Consider the following 19,643-nt stretch of genomic DNA (forward strand, 5'->3'; position numbering starts at 1 on the left):
AGGTCATGTGCACATTGCATTATGGATGTTGGCACATATGCACCCGCACTGTTGCATGTACACATGTTTTCAGCACATTAAGAGAAAAGGGTTAGCCACCTATAATGCTATAGTGCTGCACTGCTATAGTGACTTTGCAAATTAGTATGAATGTTACTGGCAGGCCAAAGCCTCAACACTAAATGATGGCTTGATAAAACTGCTAATCGATCAGATTATAATACAAAATTCATATCCATAAACTCAGATGAAGTCCTTTGATTTGATATTTACTGCTTACGCATAAAATACTAAGCTAGGAAACATCAAAACTTCAAGAACAAAATGAAGCTTATATATTCAGAGTGCATCTGGAATGAGAAAAAGACCCACACAAAAAGGAGACACAGTTTTTATGGTGCTTCTGTAGGTGAGATCTTCAGACAATGCTAGACTTCTTTGCAGGATAACTGCCAGTATTCTCATAGGCTAGTTGATATGAAATGGGATTGTTTTGAGATTAATCTTTGCATTATGTAGAATACAATTGAGGATTAACTAGTTTCTCAAAGCATCTCTAAAATCCACCATCTAAATCTTCTTCTTAAGGAAGAATTTTCTGAGATGTTTAATGATTTTCTCTATGCCATATGCAAACTTAATTGAACAAAGTATTCTTTCTTTTTCTTTATAAAATCAATCTTGTAGGAACTTGAGTTCTGCAGATGCTGGACGTCAAACCATGAGAAACTACCCAGGATTGATTGACTCTGTGATGACATATACCCAGAATTGTGTGGCAGCTAACCAGCCAGATGATAAGGCAATAAGATCTTTTTGTATACAGTACTTTATGAATTGATACAGCTCTTGGTTCCATGGAAAATTAGCCTTGAACCAAATCCCAATGAGTATATAAATATGGAATAGGGTTTTTTCCCCACTATTCCTCACTATATCTTTTAGTGCCCCTTCCTGTGGCTATAATATTCTGAGCTATAATGCTCATGATTGCATTGTAAAGGAAAAATTACTTTGGATCCAGTCAAGATGTCTTGCAGCCTTGGAGTTGCACCTTAGCAAGATCCTTGTTCAATTTCAAGGGGGTTTCTTTATTTCCACATTTCTTGTAAGATGATAGATACATCCTTGAAAGCACAAAATCCTGTTGTGGAAAAATGTAAAAAGGGGGGGGGGGAGTTCATTATTACCAAATTCAAAATTCTATATATTGTACAGTTGAAATACATTGGCATAATAAATAATTAATTATTTTTAATTCTTACAGTCTGTGGAGAACTGTATCTGTATTCTTCATAATTTGTCCTATCGCCTGGATGCTGAAGTGCCGAATAAATACACTCATCTTAACCACTTGGCCAGAAACACTCACACAGACAAAAGCTTGACAGGCTGTTTCAACAACAGAGGAAAACTAGAGGTAAAATATGAGGCATTCATTTACAGAAGGTTCCATTCAAGTGAAGACATTTTTCTTTGAAGTTAAGATAGGCACTCTGCATCCCTTCTCTAGAATGGGATGTAGCAATTGCAAGTGTCAGAGCAACTGTTCAAGTCCCAAATCTTTGTTTTACCCTCAAAATATTTTAATGAATTATTGAAACTTAATTAAATTCCATGCACTTTGGCATTTCTTCATGAAATCTCCCCACAGATGTCCTCAATTTCATGAAAATTCATATTAAAATATCAAAACCTGAAATAAGTCACTGAAACCCAATGAAAAGTTGATTATCTCAACTAGATCTTATCAATTCCTTGGGCAAGATTGTCAAATTCATGAATTTTGGAAATTATCAGAATTACTGCATTTTTGTTTCTAAATTTGAACCAGAACCACCGAACAAATTAAGTTCTGATGATTGTAAAGGATATAAATGGCATCTTAGAAAAACAGAGATCTCTCAGACAATATCTCTATATATTTTCAGTATTTTATCCAAGTGTGTCAATTGTATAAGGTTTTGTAAGCAAATATATTGAGACACACTTTGTACCCTATTTAATTAGCAAGGTAAAATGATGAGTTAAGGTGATAAAATATGGCCCTTTTGCACAATCTGAATGTTTCCGTTTTTCATTTTGATTTATCCTTAGTATGATGAATATAATCTACCACTTCCTGAAGAGGACTATAAACCCAAAGGTTCCAACTGGCTGTACCATTCTGATGCCATCCGCACCTACCTGTCTTTAATGGAAAAGAGCAAAAAAGATGCCACCTTGGAGGCGTGCGCTGGAGCTCTGCAAAATCTGACTGCAAGCAGAGGAATGGTAATTATTATACTTTTCCCCTACATGTTTGAGTTTTAGGGAAAACACTCTTATTTCCTTCTTGTGAAGAAAATAAAACTGCGAAAAATGAAATTGTGCTCTCTGAGCTTGGGTGTTTGTGTGAAGATATTTGGTTACTCTTTATTAATATTCATTAGCTCCTGCACTGCTGATGTTACCTAGTCAGGTATTGAAATACCAGAAAGCAAACATCCAACCTTAGAGAGCATCCATGAACATAGTCCTGTGAAGATTCTCTTCTGTTGAAAAATATATTAATTTACAGGATATTCAAAATCCACTGGAATCTGAAGGGTGTACTCATTTTTCTCTGTTTAGTAATACAGTGATAAAAATTGAACACTAATACCAATAAAACCTCCTCCATCAGAGAAAACATTTTATATCAGCCAAATATTAATTAGGAAGATAATTGTCTTAATTTTTTTGAGTGTAATGAAATATACAAAACAAACAAGAGCAAAGACAGAAAATTAAAACTAAAGAAACACATAAATTATAAAAAGAAAAGAAAAAACATACAAATGTCTTTTGGTCTTCTTTCTAATAAGTAATTATCAACTTCTATTTTTCCCTAACCTCTTAATCTCATCCTTAATCCCCAAATCCCAAAATTATAATGTCAGGGTTTTCTTCCTTCAGCAAAAATTCAATTTAAGGATTCCAGTCTTTTAAAAAAGACTGCATTTTTTTCTTATTTTTGTCTGTCAAACCTAAGTGGTCAAATTCACTTTCTTCAAGTTCAATTAATTTTGTGATATGGTCTTCCACTTGTGATATGTTACTTGGACTTAATGGCTATTTCTAGAAGCTGGTCAGTTAGCTTGACATCAGTTTTAGTTAAAATGATGGAGACTCTACTCAAAAAGAGGATAAATCAGCAACTAAAAACCCAATAACTTATTGGACCCAAACTAGCATGGCTTTACTCAAGGAAAATCATGTCAGACTAATAATTGATTCTTTGACTATGTCAAAGGTGTTGGATGAAGGTGGTGCCGTGCATATTGCCTATTTGGACTTCAGCAAAGCCTTTGATATAGTTCCATATAAAGAGATGATAGATAAATTAGTGAAGATTGGACTTAATCCCTGGATAGTTCAGTGGATTTGCAGCTGGTTGAAGCGTAAATATCAGAGGGTTGTTTTTAATGGCAACTATTCTGAGCAGAGACTGGTTACAAGTGGTGTGCCACAAGGGTCTGTTCTGAGTCCTATTCTTTGTAATATGTTTATGAGTGACATAGGGGAAGATTTGATATGGAAGGTTTACCTATTTGCCAATGACTCTAAAGTGTGCAATAGGGTTAATATTCCTGGAGGCTCTGTAGTATGGCAAATGATTTAGTTTTACAGTACTAGATAAGTGGTCAAAGCAATGGAAACTGCAGTTTAATGTTTACAAATGTAAAATAATGCTCTTGGGGAAAAGGAATCCTTAATCTGAGCATTGTATTGGCAGAGAAGGATTTAGGGGTAGTGATTTGTGGCAGTCTCAAAATGGGTGAACAGTGCGGTCAGGCAGTAGGGAAAGCAAGTAGAATGCTTGGCTGCATAGCGAGAGGTATAACAAGCACGAAGAGGGAGATTGTGATTTCGCTGTATAGAGTGCTCTCCCTGTTTGATGGCTATATGTGAATTCATAGCTCATATGTGTTTACTGAAAAATTGCTCCTCATAAGATCTGTTTGCAGAGAAACCTGGGGAACTATTTGAGGGCATTTGTACAAAAGTGCCCTCAAAACTGTTGGGGGTCACAGTACAAAAAAGAGGACTTGCTCAGGGTGTTCGTTTTAGCATTTCACCCCTGGAACTCCAGGACTAAGCAACACCAACTTTTTAAGGATTTATGCTTTAACTGTTTCTTAAGGAAGATTCCCTTTTGTATATCATATCTAATTTTGGGCTTTGTCATTTACACTCTGTTATCAAATAGCACATTTGTTTGTTCTTTGGTAACAAACTGTAAATGGCAAAGCCCAAACTTACATACTTGTGTGTGATGTGCAGAAACAGATCTAATCTAGCTTTGCTTTTCCTGGAAGGCTAGCCTGGTGAAATAGCAAAAAATAAAATGGCTGATGAGTTGTTTTTTGAATATGATTTTCTAGCAGTAAGGAATCCTGAAGGCTCCTTGTTTCAGATTTATTTTTGTTTTGCTTCTCTAGATGTCGAATGCAATGAGCCAACTAATTGCCTTAAAGGAGAAAGGACTGCCCCGCATAGCACGGCTCCTGCAATCCACTAATGCTGAAGTTGTCCGATCTGGAACATCTTTACTGAGCAACATGTCTCGACATTCTATTCTCCACAAAACCATGGGTAGGCATCATTTTGTATTCCACGGGGTTCTTGATATATCATTCCCATCATCTCTTCCTTCCACAATGCAAAATTCAAAACCCCTTATGTGACAGATAATTAGTGATGGGCAAACCCAACGGTGTTCGGATTTGGCAAGTTCGGCTGAATTTTACGCAAAATTCGGCTGAATCCGAACTGAACCCAAACTCGAACAAGGAATCCCTCCCATGAAGAGATTCCAGGGGTGGAGTTTTGACGTCACCGGCAGGTTGCTAAGGACGCCAAGGTGATCACTTCCTGGATTCCATGGAATCCAGGAAGTGATCACCTTGGTGTCCTTAGCAACCTGCCGGTGATGTCAAAGCTCCGCCCCCGGAATCTCTTCGTGGGAGGGATTCCCCAGCTACTTCAAAGAGAGGTCTTCACGTAAAAATAAACATGTTTATTTTTACATGAAAGGACCGCCCTTTGCTTGCAGTGCCGTTGCGGTGTCCTTTCACGTAAAAATAGCAATGTTTATTTTTACGTGAAGATCTCCCTTTGAAGGAGCTGGGAAATCCCTCCCATGAAGAGATTCCGGGGGTGGAGCTTTGACGTCACCGGCAGGTTGGTAAGAATGCCAAGGTGATCACTTCCTGGATTCCATGGAATCCAGGAAGTGGTCATCTTGGCGTCCTTACCAACCTGCCAGTGATGTCAAAGCTCCAAACACCGAACACAACCCCGAACTTTGCCCGAAGTTTGGAAAAATTTCAGGTTTGTGTTCGGCATACTGAACACTGCAAAATTCGGTATGGACCCGAATTGTGCGGGTTCAGTTTGCCCATCACTACAGATAATTAAGAGGTTAAAAATATATCTTTTTGTGGAGTCTTTTTTTAAAATTATCAACTCTAATTAATAGGCATCACATTTCCTGTTTTATAATAAAGCATTAATAGTTGAAATTTCCTTCAACCTGTTAACTTTCCTCAACCTGTAATCTTGTTATTGGGCTACAGCTCCCAGTGTTCCTCACGCGTACACTGGCTCAGAATGTGGGTGTTGTAAATTTGACACATATGATGAGCAACATGAAAGGATAGACTTCTCTAGTACCTTTACCTGTTGTCAGTGATGGGCAGGACCAGGAATGGTCAGAAATGCCATTCCAGCAGCAGAAACAGAGTGCATAGGCCCGCTCCATTGCCACCGGGTATGCACATGCCATGCACATGCAACTAGTGCAATTCCAGTAAAAATTACTGGAAGCAAAGAAAATGGCAATTTTTGTCCAAATCTTGCTGCCGCAAGGACGTCTGCATGAGATTTCGGCTGCTGCACATGTGCAGCAGCCAAATCTCGCTGTGGCGCCTAGAGTGGCAGCTGGGACCAGCAAACAGCGGCCTGCCCAAGTTCTTGCTGGTTGGCCTGCTCTCTGCTCTCCCGCACCACAGGCATCTCTCAGCACACGTGGGAGAGCACAGAGCTCAGGGTCACCCTGCCTGTTCCCTGCACCATGGCCTATCGACCAGGAGATTGCAGAAGAGAAACTAAGAGCCGCGGCTCAGTGGAGGAGCGAGCATATGGAGCTGACACTCATGGCGGAGTGGGCAGGCACCAGGGGACAGTAAGGTGGGGGGCAATGGGGTGGGGGCTGGTGGCATGGTAGGGGCTGGCTGCATGGTGGGCAGATAGGAGCTGGCAGCCCCTGCCAGCAGCTCTTACCTTGTTTTGCCAGTTACTCGTGACCGACAGCTATTCTCTCCAATTTTGGGGGCATTTTGCTTCTGCGCATGCGCAGAAACAAAATAAATCGAGAAATTGCATGCACACGTGTTTTTGCACAAGATTTGTCTTCTGCGCATGCACAGAAGCCAAATCACATGCCGTGCAGGTGTGCGTTCCCCGCGCGTTCCAGTAGGGCTGGAGTTGGTAGCCCGCTTCTGCCTGTTTTCGATTTTAATTGTTGCTCTATCATTTATTCATCAGTATTATGGGGTTCCAGATTAAATGAGTTGTGAAAAGGAAACACAAATGAGGGAAGATCTCAGGGGCTCCAATATCTCAGGGGATGCCATAAGGAACAGGGAGTCAAGCTATTTTCCAAAACACCTGATAGTAGGACAGCTTAAAACTAAGGATAAATTTCCTGACAGAACAATTAATTAATAGAACAACTTGCCACCAGAAATTGTGAATGCTTCGACACTGGAAGTTTTTAAGAAGATGTTGGGGGTTGGAATAGAAGACATCCAAGGTCCTTTCCAACTCCTTTCCAATTGTATTCTATTCTATTAAGACTGACTGACTGATACTTCAGGGCTGTGTTACTTTTCACATAATGTTACTTCATTTTTTATGGGCTAGATATATTTTATCAGGAAAACTACACAAATTTCATTATCACCCAATGCTGATAGTCCTTTTTATTATTACAATTTTACATTCAGAAAAGCTAGACTCTCTTCATAACTATTTGAGGGTGGATATTTTTTCTCCTAGTCTTAGCCTGGGAAGCTTTTTTGAGTGAGTTTTATTCCATTCTTGATTTAAAGATGGCCTCTTCCTGCCTCTTTAGCTCACCAGGTGCTTCCAGATGTGACCCGCCTTCTAGCCCTCCAGGCTCCAGGTTCTAGCAACTATGGAGACATTATGACATCAGCTTGCTATGCCGTGAGGAACTTAATCATGTACAACCCACACATGGCCAAGCCCTACTTGACTGGCAATTTGATAAATAACGTAGTAGGCCTGTGCCGAAATGGGTGAGTAATAATAGGCAACTGAGGGCACACGACAATGATACTATGCAATGTTGACATATAGTGTGACTTAGAAGAATTTTACACTTATTGTATGGTTTTTGTCTATATAACATTTTAATCAATAAATGCTATATATTCTACATACTACAGGACTGATTGAATAGCCTTGTCTGTACCATCTTCTCACATAATGAGACTGACTATAGCTATGCAACTACATCCACAAGATAGACCAGAAAATTTATCAGTGGTGCATTTGTTAAGCGAGGCATTATTTGACTGTTAACCAATTTAACCATCTTCCCTGCCAGCTTCCTCTTGACTTTGCTTGTCATTTGATTTAGATTTATTGGATTTATATGCCGCCCCTCTCCGCAGACTCGGGGCGGCTCACAATATACATAGTAACAAATCTAATATTTAAAAATCTAGGTTACAGTTTTAGATTAAAAAGTCCAAAAAAGAAACCCCAATATATAAAAAACAACACACAATCGAATCATACACAAAAGCTACATGGGCAAGGGGAAGATGTTTCAATTCCCCCATGCCTGACGGCAGAGGTGGGTTTTAAGAAGTTTACAAAAGGCAAGGAGGGTGGGGGCAATTCTGATCTCTGGGGCGAGCTGGTTCCAGAGGGTCAGATCCACCACAGAGAAGGCTCTTCCCCTGGGTCCCACCAGATGACATTGTTTAGTCGATGGGACCCGGAGAAGGCCAACTCTGTGAGACCTAAGCGGTCGCTGGAATTCATGTGGCAGAAGGCGGTCTCGCAGTTATCCTGGTCCGATGCCATGAAGGGCTTTATAGGTCATAACCAACACTTTGAATTGTGAGCAGAAACTGATCGGCAGCCAATGCAGACTGCGAAGTGTTGGAGTTAGCCAGGTGGGAAGGTTGCAAATGGCCATCAGGGATGTTCAACAGTTGTAAATGTATGACAGTTGACAAACACTTGAATCACAATTACATGACTGCAAGGACAATGCAATGGCTATAGGGTTGAGTTCTGGTCATAATGAGAATTGATATTATATGATTAAGAGTGTTGATATTCTTAACAACTGCATGAAATGAAGTACAGTACTTATATCTTATAAATCAACCTTCATTGACAGAAGATGATTCCCCCAACATTTTAAAAATATCCCCCATACATACTCCCTTTCAGGTCTCTGCGCAGATCTTAACTGGCATTTGTATCTGCCAGCTAATTACACATACCCAACGGTGGGCTACGAGCTGGAACGCTTAATTGTGCTCACTGCCGCGGCTTGTAAGTTCTTGTGGAGCCAGCGCAATTTTGCTGCTGCACCTGTGGAGGCAGCAAATCGCGCACGGAGCTGCAGGTGCGCCCATGTTTCAGCATACGCGGGAGCAAAAATACCTCGCCAAAACATGGGTGCACCTGAAACTCCTTGTGTGATTTTTCTCCCTCCACAGGTACAGCAGCAAAATCGCCTTCGCCCCGCAAGAACTTAGGAACTGCAGCGGTGAACGCAATTTAGCGTTCCGGCTAGTAGCCCACCACTGCACATACCTCAATAATTTTGAAAACATTAAATCCTGAAAATGCATCGTATATTTTAGATAGGAGAAGGAGAGGGCGAGAGAGAGGGAGAGAGAGATATCTGTTTGTTAGTGTGTATTATAGCTCTGCTTTTTTTTAATTACAGATCTTATCCCAAAGCAGCGGAAGCAGCTCGAATGCTGCTATCTGATATTTGGTCAAACAGGGAACTTCAATCTGTACTAAAACAGGTAAAATTTCAAAATGGTGTCCAACATACCATGCACTTCAATACATAGGGTTACTATGTGATGTTCACTGTGAGAAATAATAAAAGATAAATTAGAAGACTGTTTCTGAAAGTAGGAAAACTGGGATTTTTAATGTGCAGAATTATGTTTTTTTTGTCTAAGATGTCAAGATTTAATGCAGCCTCAAAATTCACCATTTGTTTGGTTGTAGTAAGTGTAACACATTTTCTAGATAGCTAAGAATTTAGCTCTTTTCTCTGGAGATGTAATGGGATGTAATGGGATGTAATGGGAGGGAGAGAGGGAACAGAAGAAGAATGATAAGTAAATAGTAGCTTTCATTTGCAGGTCCATGAATAAATAACTGCTTCAGAAATACATGTAGTCTTATTTCCATGGGAAAAGATAAAAATAAGCATTTTTTAAAAAACTATAGTTACAAAAGTATAATATGGTAAAAAATAATTGCAGAAGTACAGTTCTTTGATGTACTTTGAAATTTCACAAGCTGCTTGAATATTTATATATGATCTATAGACACTGCTCCAAAAAAATAAAGGGAACACTTAAAAAACAGAATATAACTTCAAGTAAATCGAACTTCTGTGAAATCAAACTGTCCACTTAGGAAGCAACACTGATTCATATGCTGTTGTGCAAATGGAATAGTTGTGCAAATGAAATATTCAATGAGAATATTTCATTCATTCAGATTTAGGATGTGTTATTTGAGTGTTCCCTTTATTTTTTTTGAACAGTATAGCATAGTAAAGTCTTTGGTTCAACCTCAGGTTTCCTTTGAATGTAACAAGTGATTTGAAAAAGTGTTTGTAGAGGGCCCTTTTCAATGCACCACACGAAAGATACATCTAAGTATTTAATTTGATTAAGAAGTATTTAATATGATTAAGAAAAAGTCTTCTTCTCTTGATTTTATCTGTTCTTTGCCTTCCTTCCATGGCTCATTCTTCAGCAAGGATATGACAAGAATATGATGGGATCTTTAACAGGAAGCACTTTAAGGACTTTGTCTTCCAGATTCTAAGAGACTTTGCATATTTGGATTGCAGGTAAATGATTAGTGCATATCTGGTTTTTCAAAGTTAGAAAAAAGTCACATTTGCCTACAGTTTAAACCATAACTATAGCAATATAGGAACAATTTCAAGTGATAGATATCAGTTCTCTGAAAAGGAACTGATTTTAAATTTGGTTAGTACAATATTGGTACAGAGGACATGGATTATGTATACCAGAATGTGGAAACCATGCCCCTTAACAAACCATTGGTAAATACCAGATGGTATTTACTTAACAACCACTGAGGTTGCATTATAACTGTCACAAAAAAGGCGTAAAATTGGGTACAATGGTTACGTGTTACAACCACGATGAGAAGACTCCATTATGGCCATAACGTGAGGACACCTGTACTTAGCAGCATTATTTTTGTAACTCTTAGAGTTCTTATAGTGAGTAGGCCCAAACTGGGGAGATTTAAAGGGCAAAGTAGATACTTTAAGCCTTCAATTGCTTAAAGCACTCATATAATCCCTAAAAAATTCTGACAGTGCTTCCCCAAATTCTCCCTGACAACTCCTGGCATGCCACACAAAACCTGATGCAGCCCTTAAGCCAGGGCTGGGTCCCTACTTATCTCGCTGCCAAAGAGACTCTTGTGAGAGAGTGGCACTAAAGGTTTGGCATGTTCTTTTTGAAGCCTCCCAAGGACTTTTTGTTTCTCTTGTTTGACTGATTTCCACATTAAGTCTTTCTCAAACCATTTAATAAGACAGAGACTGTAATATTTCATTATTGTTTATTAATATATACTAGTACTCCCAAAATTATACAGAATGAAATGTCCTGCAATGGAAAATGAAGCAGAATATGTGATTTAATCCCCCAGTAATCATCCTCTCTATTAAAATTCTTAAATAATTTCACAGTCATCCAACATCAAAAGAAGAGAAAAATATAGCCAAAAATCCTACCCAATCAAGATATCATCCATTGCTCTAATGGGCAAAAGAATGAGAAAAATAGAATTCTTACTTTCAATGTCTAAGACAAGAGCTAGAGGATAAAATGGAAATTGTTCCATTGATCTTTACCTCCAAGGTGTTCTAGGGTGCATTAAAAGGAGATATCAGCTCTCAAGCAATCGGTGTGGGAGTTGGGGAGCTTTGAAATGATTATATTTGAAAAGATTTCCCTTTTTTTGTTTTCCAGAGCATGTAACTGGTTCCTGTCTGGAGTCTTCAATCCTCAAGGAATTAGTTAGGATGTTAAAAGACGTACAGTATTTTGAAAGTTTAACTAAGTTGTAAAATTAGGGATGAAAATTGTATTGTCGGATATAAGTATCTTAAAATGTTGAAATGAATATTTTAAATATATTTTTCTCTTTTGTTAAGTTGGGAGGCTGGTTATTAGTCTTATGTATAAGCCAATTTACCAAAAATTGGGATTTATCATTTTGAATGACATACATAACAATTGAGACATCCACTTCCCTAACCAATGTCAAGTTAATATACGTATTAGGAAATGCTAGGGAAATAGTGCCTAACTGAAGCTTAATTCATTAAAAAAGCATGGAGTTTTTTTTATAAGCGTGTACATTTTTAGATGCCATTTGGGTAGACAGATTCCTAATTTTGGATCTCTAGATAATGCTGGATGACCATTCTCATCATCCAAGGTCAGTAAAGCTGCTTTGAATGATGGGGGCCCTTGGATCACTTGGGAATATTTCCCATAGAGTTCAGTGGGATAAATGCCTATAGACTGGCATCCTAAGGCCATTTTTGTACAGCCATAAGTCTGGCAATATATCTTACTAGTGAATATCAGATAGCATTGTTATTCACTCCCATTTTAACTAATTTCTGTAAAATTAATAACATCTGACATGTTTGTTTCATTTTTAATAGCCATTATACATATACTTAGTGATATATTATTCCTTTCTATTGCTGAATTTCCATTCCCTCCTAGTATTGTCATTACAACCCCCATAATTTCAAGAAGTATAACCCCCAAACTAGAGAATACCAGATAGAGGAAGCCTGTCCAAATTTTGTTTTCATGGGTTCCTTCTGTTTCCATTCATTTCTCTGCTTTGCTTTCATATTTCTCGGTTATTTCTAGGCTTTTTCTCTGTAGATCATTTAGATGTCAAGAAGCAAATTCACATAACAGGAGTTTTTCCTGAAGAGTTTCTTAATCTTTGTTTTTGTACTATATATGAACAGAGTTCCTTCTACAGGGTTTTTTTTTTGGGGGGGGGGGGGGGGCTGGAACTCTTAAGATACATTACTACATTTATCCATAACTACAGATTTCTGTATAACTCTCAGATAGTGTGTCTCACAAAAAAATGTATCTTTGCTTTTTAAAAAATTATCAGCTGAATGTGCCTGCCAAGAGTATAAACTCAGAAAAAAGATAAGAGAGGTGATCTTATCGTTTCAGTGTCTTAAATGGAAGCCTAATGAAATTATGTTTTAATAGGTTATTAGACAAATGGACATGATTTTGTTACATTGCAATATTTCCGTTGGTTCATCTTGACCAATGAACAATGGATATGGAAGGAAAATGGTTGCATTTCTTTTAGTTTTTAATAATCCAACCATTAAGAATGTTCTACGTTTTCCAAACAATATTTCAGTCTTTCATCTTCATGAAAACATTCTGTGTAAGAGATAAAGAGATAATGCATAATCCAGTGATATGATGTTATTGTCCCATGCCTTGTTGTTAAAAAACTTTATTCAGAATGTAAAAATATTAATGGAGCCCTGCCTATCTTAGTTTGCTATTCTCATACTGGCCTATCAGATATTGAGTAGAACCCTACAATTGGGACATGAACCCAAGACTGCCATTTTATAAATGCTCTTCAGCTGTTGATATATAAAAATACTGTGAAACTCAAAATAACACATAAGCTATTGTTCATAGCTGATGTTCATAGCCTTCTATATGTTATATCCATGAACTGATTTATTTCTTTTCAAAACTATTGAACTCACAGTCATCAACACTGGGTTTTAAGATAGCAGATTCTGTAATTTCTCCGTATACAATTTTCTTTTATTTCTTAGGATTTTCCACAATTCAGCCTACAATAATTTTCCTTATCAATGCAACTTTTTTTAAAAAACTGAAAAGGATATTGGAATTCAGGGAAATTTAACTCAAGAAAATAAAGTTAAATACACCCAGGGCATTTCTGCCAAGTCACTTCTAGAAAAGCCCCTTTGGAGGAGAAAGGAGTTCTCCTGAACAATACAGGATGAGTTATTAGAAAAGTGAACTTTGTCCAAATTTTAAAAAGCTAAAGAAACATAGTCTGAATAGAAAGCTGGTGATGAAGTTTTGGAAAGGAAGATCAGGTGAGGAGAAGGCTGCTAACCTGAGAGAAAAGAGACTAAAATGGGTATAAAAATGGAGAAGTAATGGTGCTTTGGAACTGCAAAGATGAAGGATGGGAGAATTTACCTGGCAATTTGAAATAATCAGTTAAATCTCTTGACAGCAGATACCTGTATTGACTGTATTCAGTTTTAAAGAGATCAATCAATAGTAATTAGTTACATTGATACAAACAACCAGCACCAAATTTAGAGACCCAGGATAAAATTGTTCCTTAGGGGCCATGGAGTGAATATTAATTCAACGATACGTCTTGAAATAAGAACTACCCAAATATCATATATGTTGTTCTAGCACCGTGACGGTGAACCAATCCACGCCTGCCAGAAGTGGTGCACAGAACGCTCTCTGTGGGCACGTGCACCATCGCCAGATGATCTTTGTGTGTGCCAGAGCCTCGGAAACCATTAGATCAGGTGACCAACTCACACATATGCGCCAGCCAGCTGGTCTTCTAGTTTCCAGAGTTCCGGTGTACACACGAAGACCAGCTGGTGTGCTAGAAACCAGAAGACAGCATGTGCACCAGCCATCTGGTCGAGTTTCTGTGGCTATAGCGCATTCCAGTTTGGGCACTCAGTACTGAAAAGGTTCGCCATCACAGTTTTAGCACATCCTGGGAAATTTAAATGTTGGTGCTGAAGGTTGTCTCAAAGCACAGTGAAGAGTCCTAGAACATGTTTGTGGCAATGCTGGTTTTGGTAAGGAATGACAGCACTTCGTGCCAATGAACTAATAATAGGCCTCCTGGCAATTTCCTATACATGAAAATAAAATTAGGTATCCACACATCAGATTGGTCAACAAGGTTCTAAATAGCATTATTTAGAAACCCTAACAACAATTAAGAATAATCTAGGGATCTAAAATTGGTTTGCAACTTTAAATTAATAGCAGCCTTTGATTCTTTTAGTCAAATGATGAAATTAGCAGGAACTATCAAGTATCCTTTGCTACTTCTATGCATATGATAAGAAGTGCTACATCACCCACTGCAATATTTAGGACAACTTTCTATGATGGCTTAAATAATTCTGAAACTTATAGTGAAATGAGTTTGAAGAGTATGAAGAAGGGGCTTGATACATGGAAACCATTATATCAAAAGTTTTATTTTATTCATACTATTCAGTCTTTTTCCCACTTCATGTATGCAGTTGCAAACATAAATCTGCTCTATGTGTAATTTGTGATTGGGCAAAATTGTTGATGGAGATAGACCAAGCCTAACCTTTGGTCTGGCTGCATAAAAGCCAAATGTAAGAAGTAGTAATGGCATAGGATTTGGCTAATTGTAAATAAATTAGTTGTTATAGTTTCAGCATAGAAAAAGCACCTATTTTTCTCAACAGGGCTTGCTTTGTTTTAAGCCTCATAAAAAGCCAATAAAATGAGGTATTGAATGTCCAGTGCATCATTTCAGAAGACTTGTGTACACAAACAAAATATTTGCTAGCATTATTTTTATTTGTAATATTTGCGGTCCTTTTTCTAACATCTATGCAAAGCTGTAATATATAAGCAAGAATCCCATACTACAGTTGTTGTTTTTCCTGTACTATATGTGTATTTGCTTCATTGGAACATCTAAAGTTAATAAAGTACTGAAAGTCTCTTTGTTTTTCACTTTGACTGTTTCTTACTTCTGCTATGAAATATATAGATATAAAACAGTTTGGGTATGTAATATTTTGTTTAAAATTTCATTTAATATGAACAACATCCAATATTTATTAAAATACAATGTTATCTGCAAAGTCAGTGAACAAATGAGGAACAATTATTTGGTCCTTTCATCAGAAGAACATTTTACAAGAAATATCCACATAATTTTCTACCACCATTAACAATTATCCTAATTTCTTATATTAAATCAATCCAGTTCAGATTTATCAAAGTAATTTGTTCAGCAGGTTTGCCTTACTTAATATTTTGTAAAAAAATTAACTAAATCTCTACAGCAGGGTACGTCCATATTTTGAATTTGGAGATAAATCCTAAGTTTTTTGATGAAATTCTACTCCATCTTTTCTTCTGTTCAAGCCAGGATGCTGTTGACTATCTAACCTAAGTGAGCTACTAAATCAGTGACATTCATGCTGCTGATTCTGTTAAGAAAAATTTAAGTGATGGCATGAAGATAACAGACTACACATTGCATCCCAACTCATTAGTTTAGTTTATGAAGGAATTTTATTGACGATTATCAAGTTTGTGCCCAGAAAATGATAGTTCATCTTGAAATATATGATTTCATTGCTGGTTTCATCCAATTGCCTATGTTTCTTGCTATAATATATCGTATCAGTTTTTGACGTAGCACATTAAGTGTATCGAACCATATGGATTGCAAACCATGGTTTATGGATGAACATGTTCTGCAAATCCAGCCAGTTAGATGCTTACCTAATAATGCTGGTTCACAGCAATTTTCAAACCAAGGCCCACTTTTGGTTTTAGAATAGCATTCTAGAGGCTGCACTCTAGAAAAATTGATGGGGCTACCATAAAGAAGGAGGTGAGTCCAGGAATAAGCTTTATTTGGATTAATGTTACTCAATAAAAAATCAATAACAGTATTATCTATGCATGTAATGTCTTCCTTTTTGATTAATTTAAATATTACAGATTAATTATACTTTGTAGATACTTTGGGGTTGAGAGAGTCAGTATGAATTTCTGGGCCACAGATTGCCCATCTATGTTTTAAACTATGACTAAACCAAACAAGGTTTAGCACAATGCATTACCCCAAATCAGCAGTGGGTTGCTCCTAGTTTGGCCCAGTTTTAAGAACCAGTGGTGGGAGGCTCCACCCCTCTGGGAAACTTCTATGCATGCATAGAAGCATCTTCCTTCCCTTGCCGGCTCAATGAGTCGATGTTTTTCATACAGAAAATATGGGGCACAGTGAAGACAGCCTTGACCAAAGCTGGCAAGGCATAAAAAAGCCCAGACGTACAAATCCCAGGCCCCTCACAAACCTTTTCAGGTGTGAGGGAAAGTATATCTATCAACCAAGTATCTACCATTGAAAGTAGCTTGCAAAAACATAGGCCCCAAATCCCTTGGGCCCCATTGTACAAGTGATAAATCTAGTATTGGTGGAGCTATGATTGCCTCACATGCTAGGCCATATCCACCCTGTTTTCCAAAGTAGTTTGCTCAAGCCCATAGAGGACATGCATATTAGAATGCCACCAGCCCGCCAGGACCTAGTAGCGATGTTCACTATGAGATAGACCAAATGTTGGATGGCAGTCAGTAAGTGACAAGCTCTGGGGGAGATTTCGCTGTGATCACCACCATTCCTTTCATAATGGCTCATAAGCAGCCTATTATTTAGCTACGGAGGTGGGTTGTGCCCTGGGTGGGCCTATGTTAATGAGGAGCTATTTACAGTGTAGGAGGTGATAGCTCTCAGCGATGATTTTGTTTCTGTTTAAACCTTGGTCGTGCCGGACTGCAGCCTCATTAAAACTTGCAGCAAGTAACCTTGTTTCCAAGATTGCTTGGCCAGCATACTGACACCTGAGATCAAGATCCTTCTAAATCTTGAGTCTATCTTCCAAAGGGCTGGCAGTGCCCCCAATATGGGTGTCATCTGCAAATTTTGTGAGTTCCTATGTGATCTCCTTACCACTGCTTTTTATTTCAAGAATCTAATTGTCAGGCCGAAGCCATCATGAGGAGTTAGAGACTTTGGCCTGCCACAGTAGAATAGCATTAGGGGAACTGGGAGGGGTTAGTTGCATGAGAGAGAAAGTTACTAGCCACAACAAATTCCTTTCTTAGAGTCCAAGGTCATCTTTTGTTCTGCATTAACTGAAGTAAAGAGAAAGTCAGTGAAATCCCCGCACTCGGACTGGTCCTCATGATGAACTTGTGATTGTGGGGATGTGGGATGAACCTTAACCCGGGTGGGGTACTGGAAGGAAGTTAGTATCGGAATGGCAATGGTGTGACTAACATGGCTCTGCTAATAAATCGAACCTTGGATGAGAGAATTGGACTGGAATTTGATTTATTTCTCAGATGCTATTTGGGGCACTGACACTAATACTGGTTGTATGCTGGATCAACCTCTCACCAGAAGGTATTCATTTTCCATAGACTAAAGGCTTAAATCCAACTTTGTCTCTTCTTTTGGATACATTCAAACATTATCCGAAGCTGTTTCTTGTGTGACACCGTACTACTCGGGGAGGGGAATGCCCTGGATTGAAAGAATTGTAAATATTAATTGTGTACATACATTTGGATAGGGAGTGGTATCAGGACTTTAGATATGCAGTGATAAGAAACTGCTGTGATAGCATCTTTTGGAAATATTTCTTATTTTTCTTACCAAACTGGCTTACAGACAACAGTTGCTTGTGGAGACACGACAAGGAAAATAGATATATATGTAAATATAGATTATTGCATAACATGAAGAGTTTACCATTCCTATCAGCTGCCCTGCATTTGCTGTAGATTGAGTCTGGTTTCACTCCAAGGACAGGAGGGATAATTGGATTGATGCTACATCAAAGCTTGGAATCTGTGGCTGCATGCATTTTGTGACAATACAAATCCCAGAAGATAGTCATAATTTTAATGTGTATGAATGTAAGAAAGAGTGTCAGGCAATTTTTGTGTGTCTGTTAGAGTCCTGTTTCCTAGCTCTATAAACATCTGTGTACCTGGTTCCATATATATATTTATTTCATATTGTTCTAATTGTTTTAAATTTGTTTTAATGTTCTATGATATACACTGTTCAGAGTCACTTGTTGAGATGGGCATCTATAAAAATCGAACAATTAAATATATTCTTTTTTTAAAATATCAGAATCTTGTAGTAAGACAAACAATAAAAGCCTTAGCTAACCAGTTCACTGCCCTGCAGAAAATAAAATAAAACAGAATTGATTTTCATCTTCTTTGCTGTCACAGATTATATCATCTACCTACCCACATATAAAACTATAGGTATTGTTTTTTAGAAGATACTGTATTACAAGGTAAGTTAGCCCTACAATTTAGCAGTGAGATTTGTTTGCTCACTTCAGTGTGTGTGTGTGTGAGAAAGAGAGAGAGAGCAAAATAGGACAACTTGCTAGCTCACTACCGCCATCTCACCATGGTCATTTCCCTGAGGCCAACTTGCTATGGCCAACTTGCTGTGGGATAACGCAATAAAATAAAAGTGATCCATCACTGTTTCTTTGATATTATTTCCATTGACTAAAATGGAAATAATGTAGAAGGAACAGTGGTGGATAACATTTTTTAAATTGATATAGTACTCTTTATTTTCTAATTTTTCTAATTTTTATTTTTTTAAAAGATTTTATTAAGCAATATAAATTCAGTACATAATGCAAAAGAAAAGAAAACACCAATACATACAAGTTTTAAAAAATTAGAGAGATGCCTTGCTGTCTCTTCCTTTCCTTATTGTGCTTTATATATAACTCTACATCAGGGGTCCCCAAACTTTTTACACAGGGGGCCAGTTTACTGTCCCTCAGACTGTTGGAGGGCCGGACTATAAAAAAAAACTATGAACAAATCCCTATGCACACTGCATAAATCTTATTTAAAGTAAAAAACAAAATGGGAACAAATTCAATATTTAAAATAAAGAAGTAATTAAATAATTAAGTAATAAAGTAATTTATACTTCTTTATTAACAAGTAAATTTAAACTTAAATCAACAAACTCCCTCCATTTCTCCTTCCTTCCCTCCTTCCTCTCCATTTCTCTCTTCCTTCTCTCTCATTTGTTTCATTTTCCTCTCCCTCGTTTCCTCTCCATCATTTTCTCATTTTTCTCTTTTCTCTCTCTCTCTTTCCATCTATCCCCCTTTCTCTCTTCCTCTCTATTTCTCCCTCTTTCTCTTTCTTTCTCTGTCCCTCTCTCTTTCTCCCTCTTTCTTTCTCTCACTCATTCTCTTTCTCTCTCCCTCTTTGTATCTCTCCCTCTTTCTCTCTCTCCCTCTCTCTCTATCTTACTCCTATCCTCCCCGCCCCTTGCCTCTGTACCGCCTCCTCGCTCAGCAGCAGATCGTGGTGAGTTGACAGGAGATTTGGGAGCTTATAATATCT

General features: G+C 37.9%; 1 protein-coding gene across 1 annotated transcript in view; it reads left to right on the forward strand.

Moving 5' to 3' along the window:
- PKP1 (plakophilin 1) overlaps nt 1-15,165 on the forward strand; it is a 54,806-nt gene extending 39,641 nt beyond the window's left edge. Inside the window, exons 7-14 of the mRNA XM_070745702.1 lie at nt 688-802; nt 1,268-1,420; nt 2,098-2,274; nt 4,464-4,617; nt 7,160-7,346; nt 9,023-9,107; nt 10,081-10,177; nt 11,340-15,165. Coding sequence (XP_070601803.1) covers nt 688-802; nt 1,268-1,420; nt 2,098-2,274; nt 4,464-4,617; nt 7,160-7,346; nt 9,023-9,107; nt 10,081-10,152 — 943 coding nt within the window. The 3' untranslated portion in view covers nt 10,153-10,177; nt 11,340-15,165. The remainder of the gene's footprint in view (nt 1-687; nt 803-1,267; nt 1,421-2,097; nt 2,275-4,463; nt 4,618-7,159; nt 7,347-9,022; nt 9,108-10,080; nt 10,178-11,339) is intronic.
- Nucleotides 15,166-19,643: the final 4,478 nt, after the last annotated feature.

Source organism: Erythrolamprus reginae, chromosome 3, assembly GCF_031021105.1.
Source record: "Erythrolamprus reginae isolate rEryReg1 chromosome 3, rEryReg1.hap1, whole genome shotgun sequence".
NCBI lineage: Eukaryota > Metazoa > Chordata > Lepidosauria > Squamata > Dipsadidae > Erythrolamprus > Erythrolamprus reginae.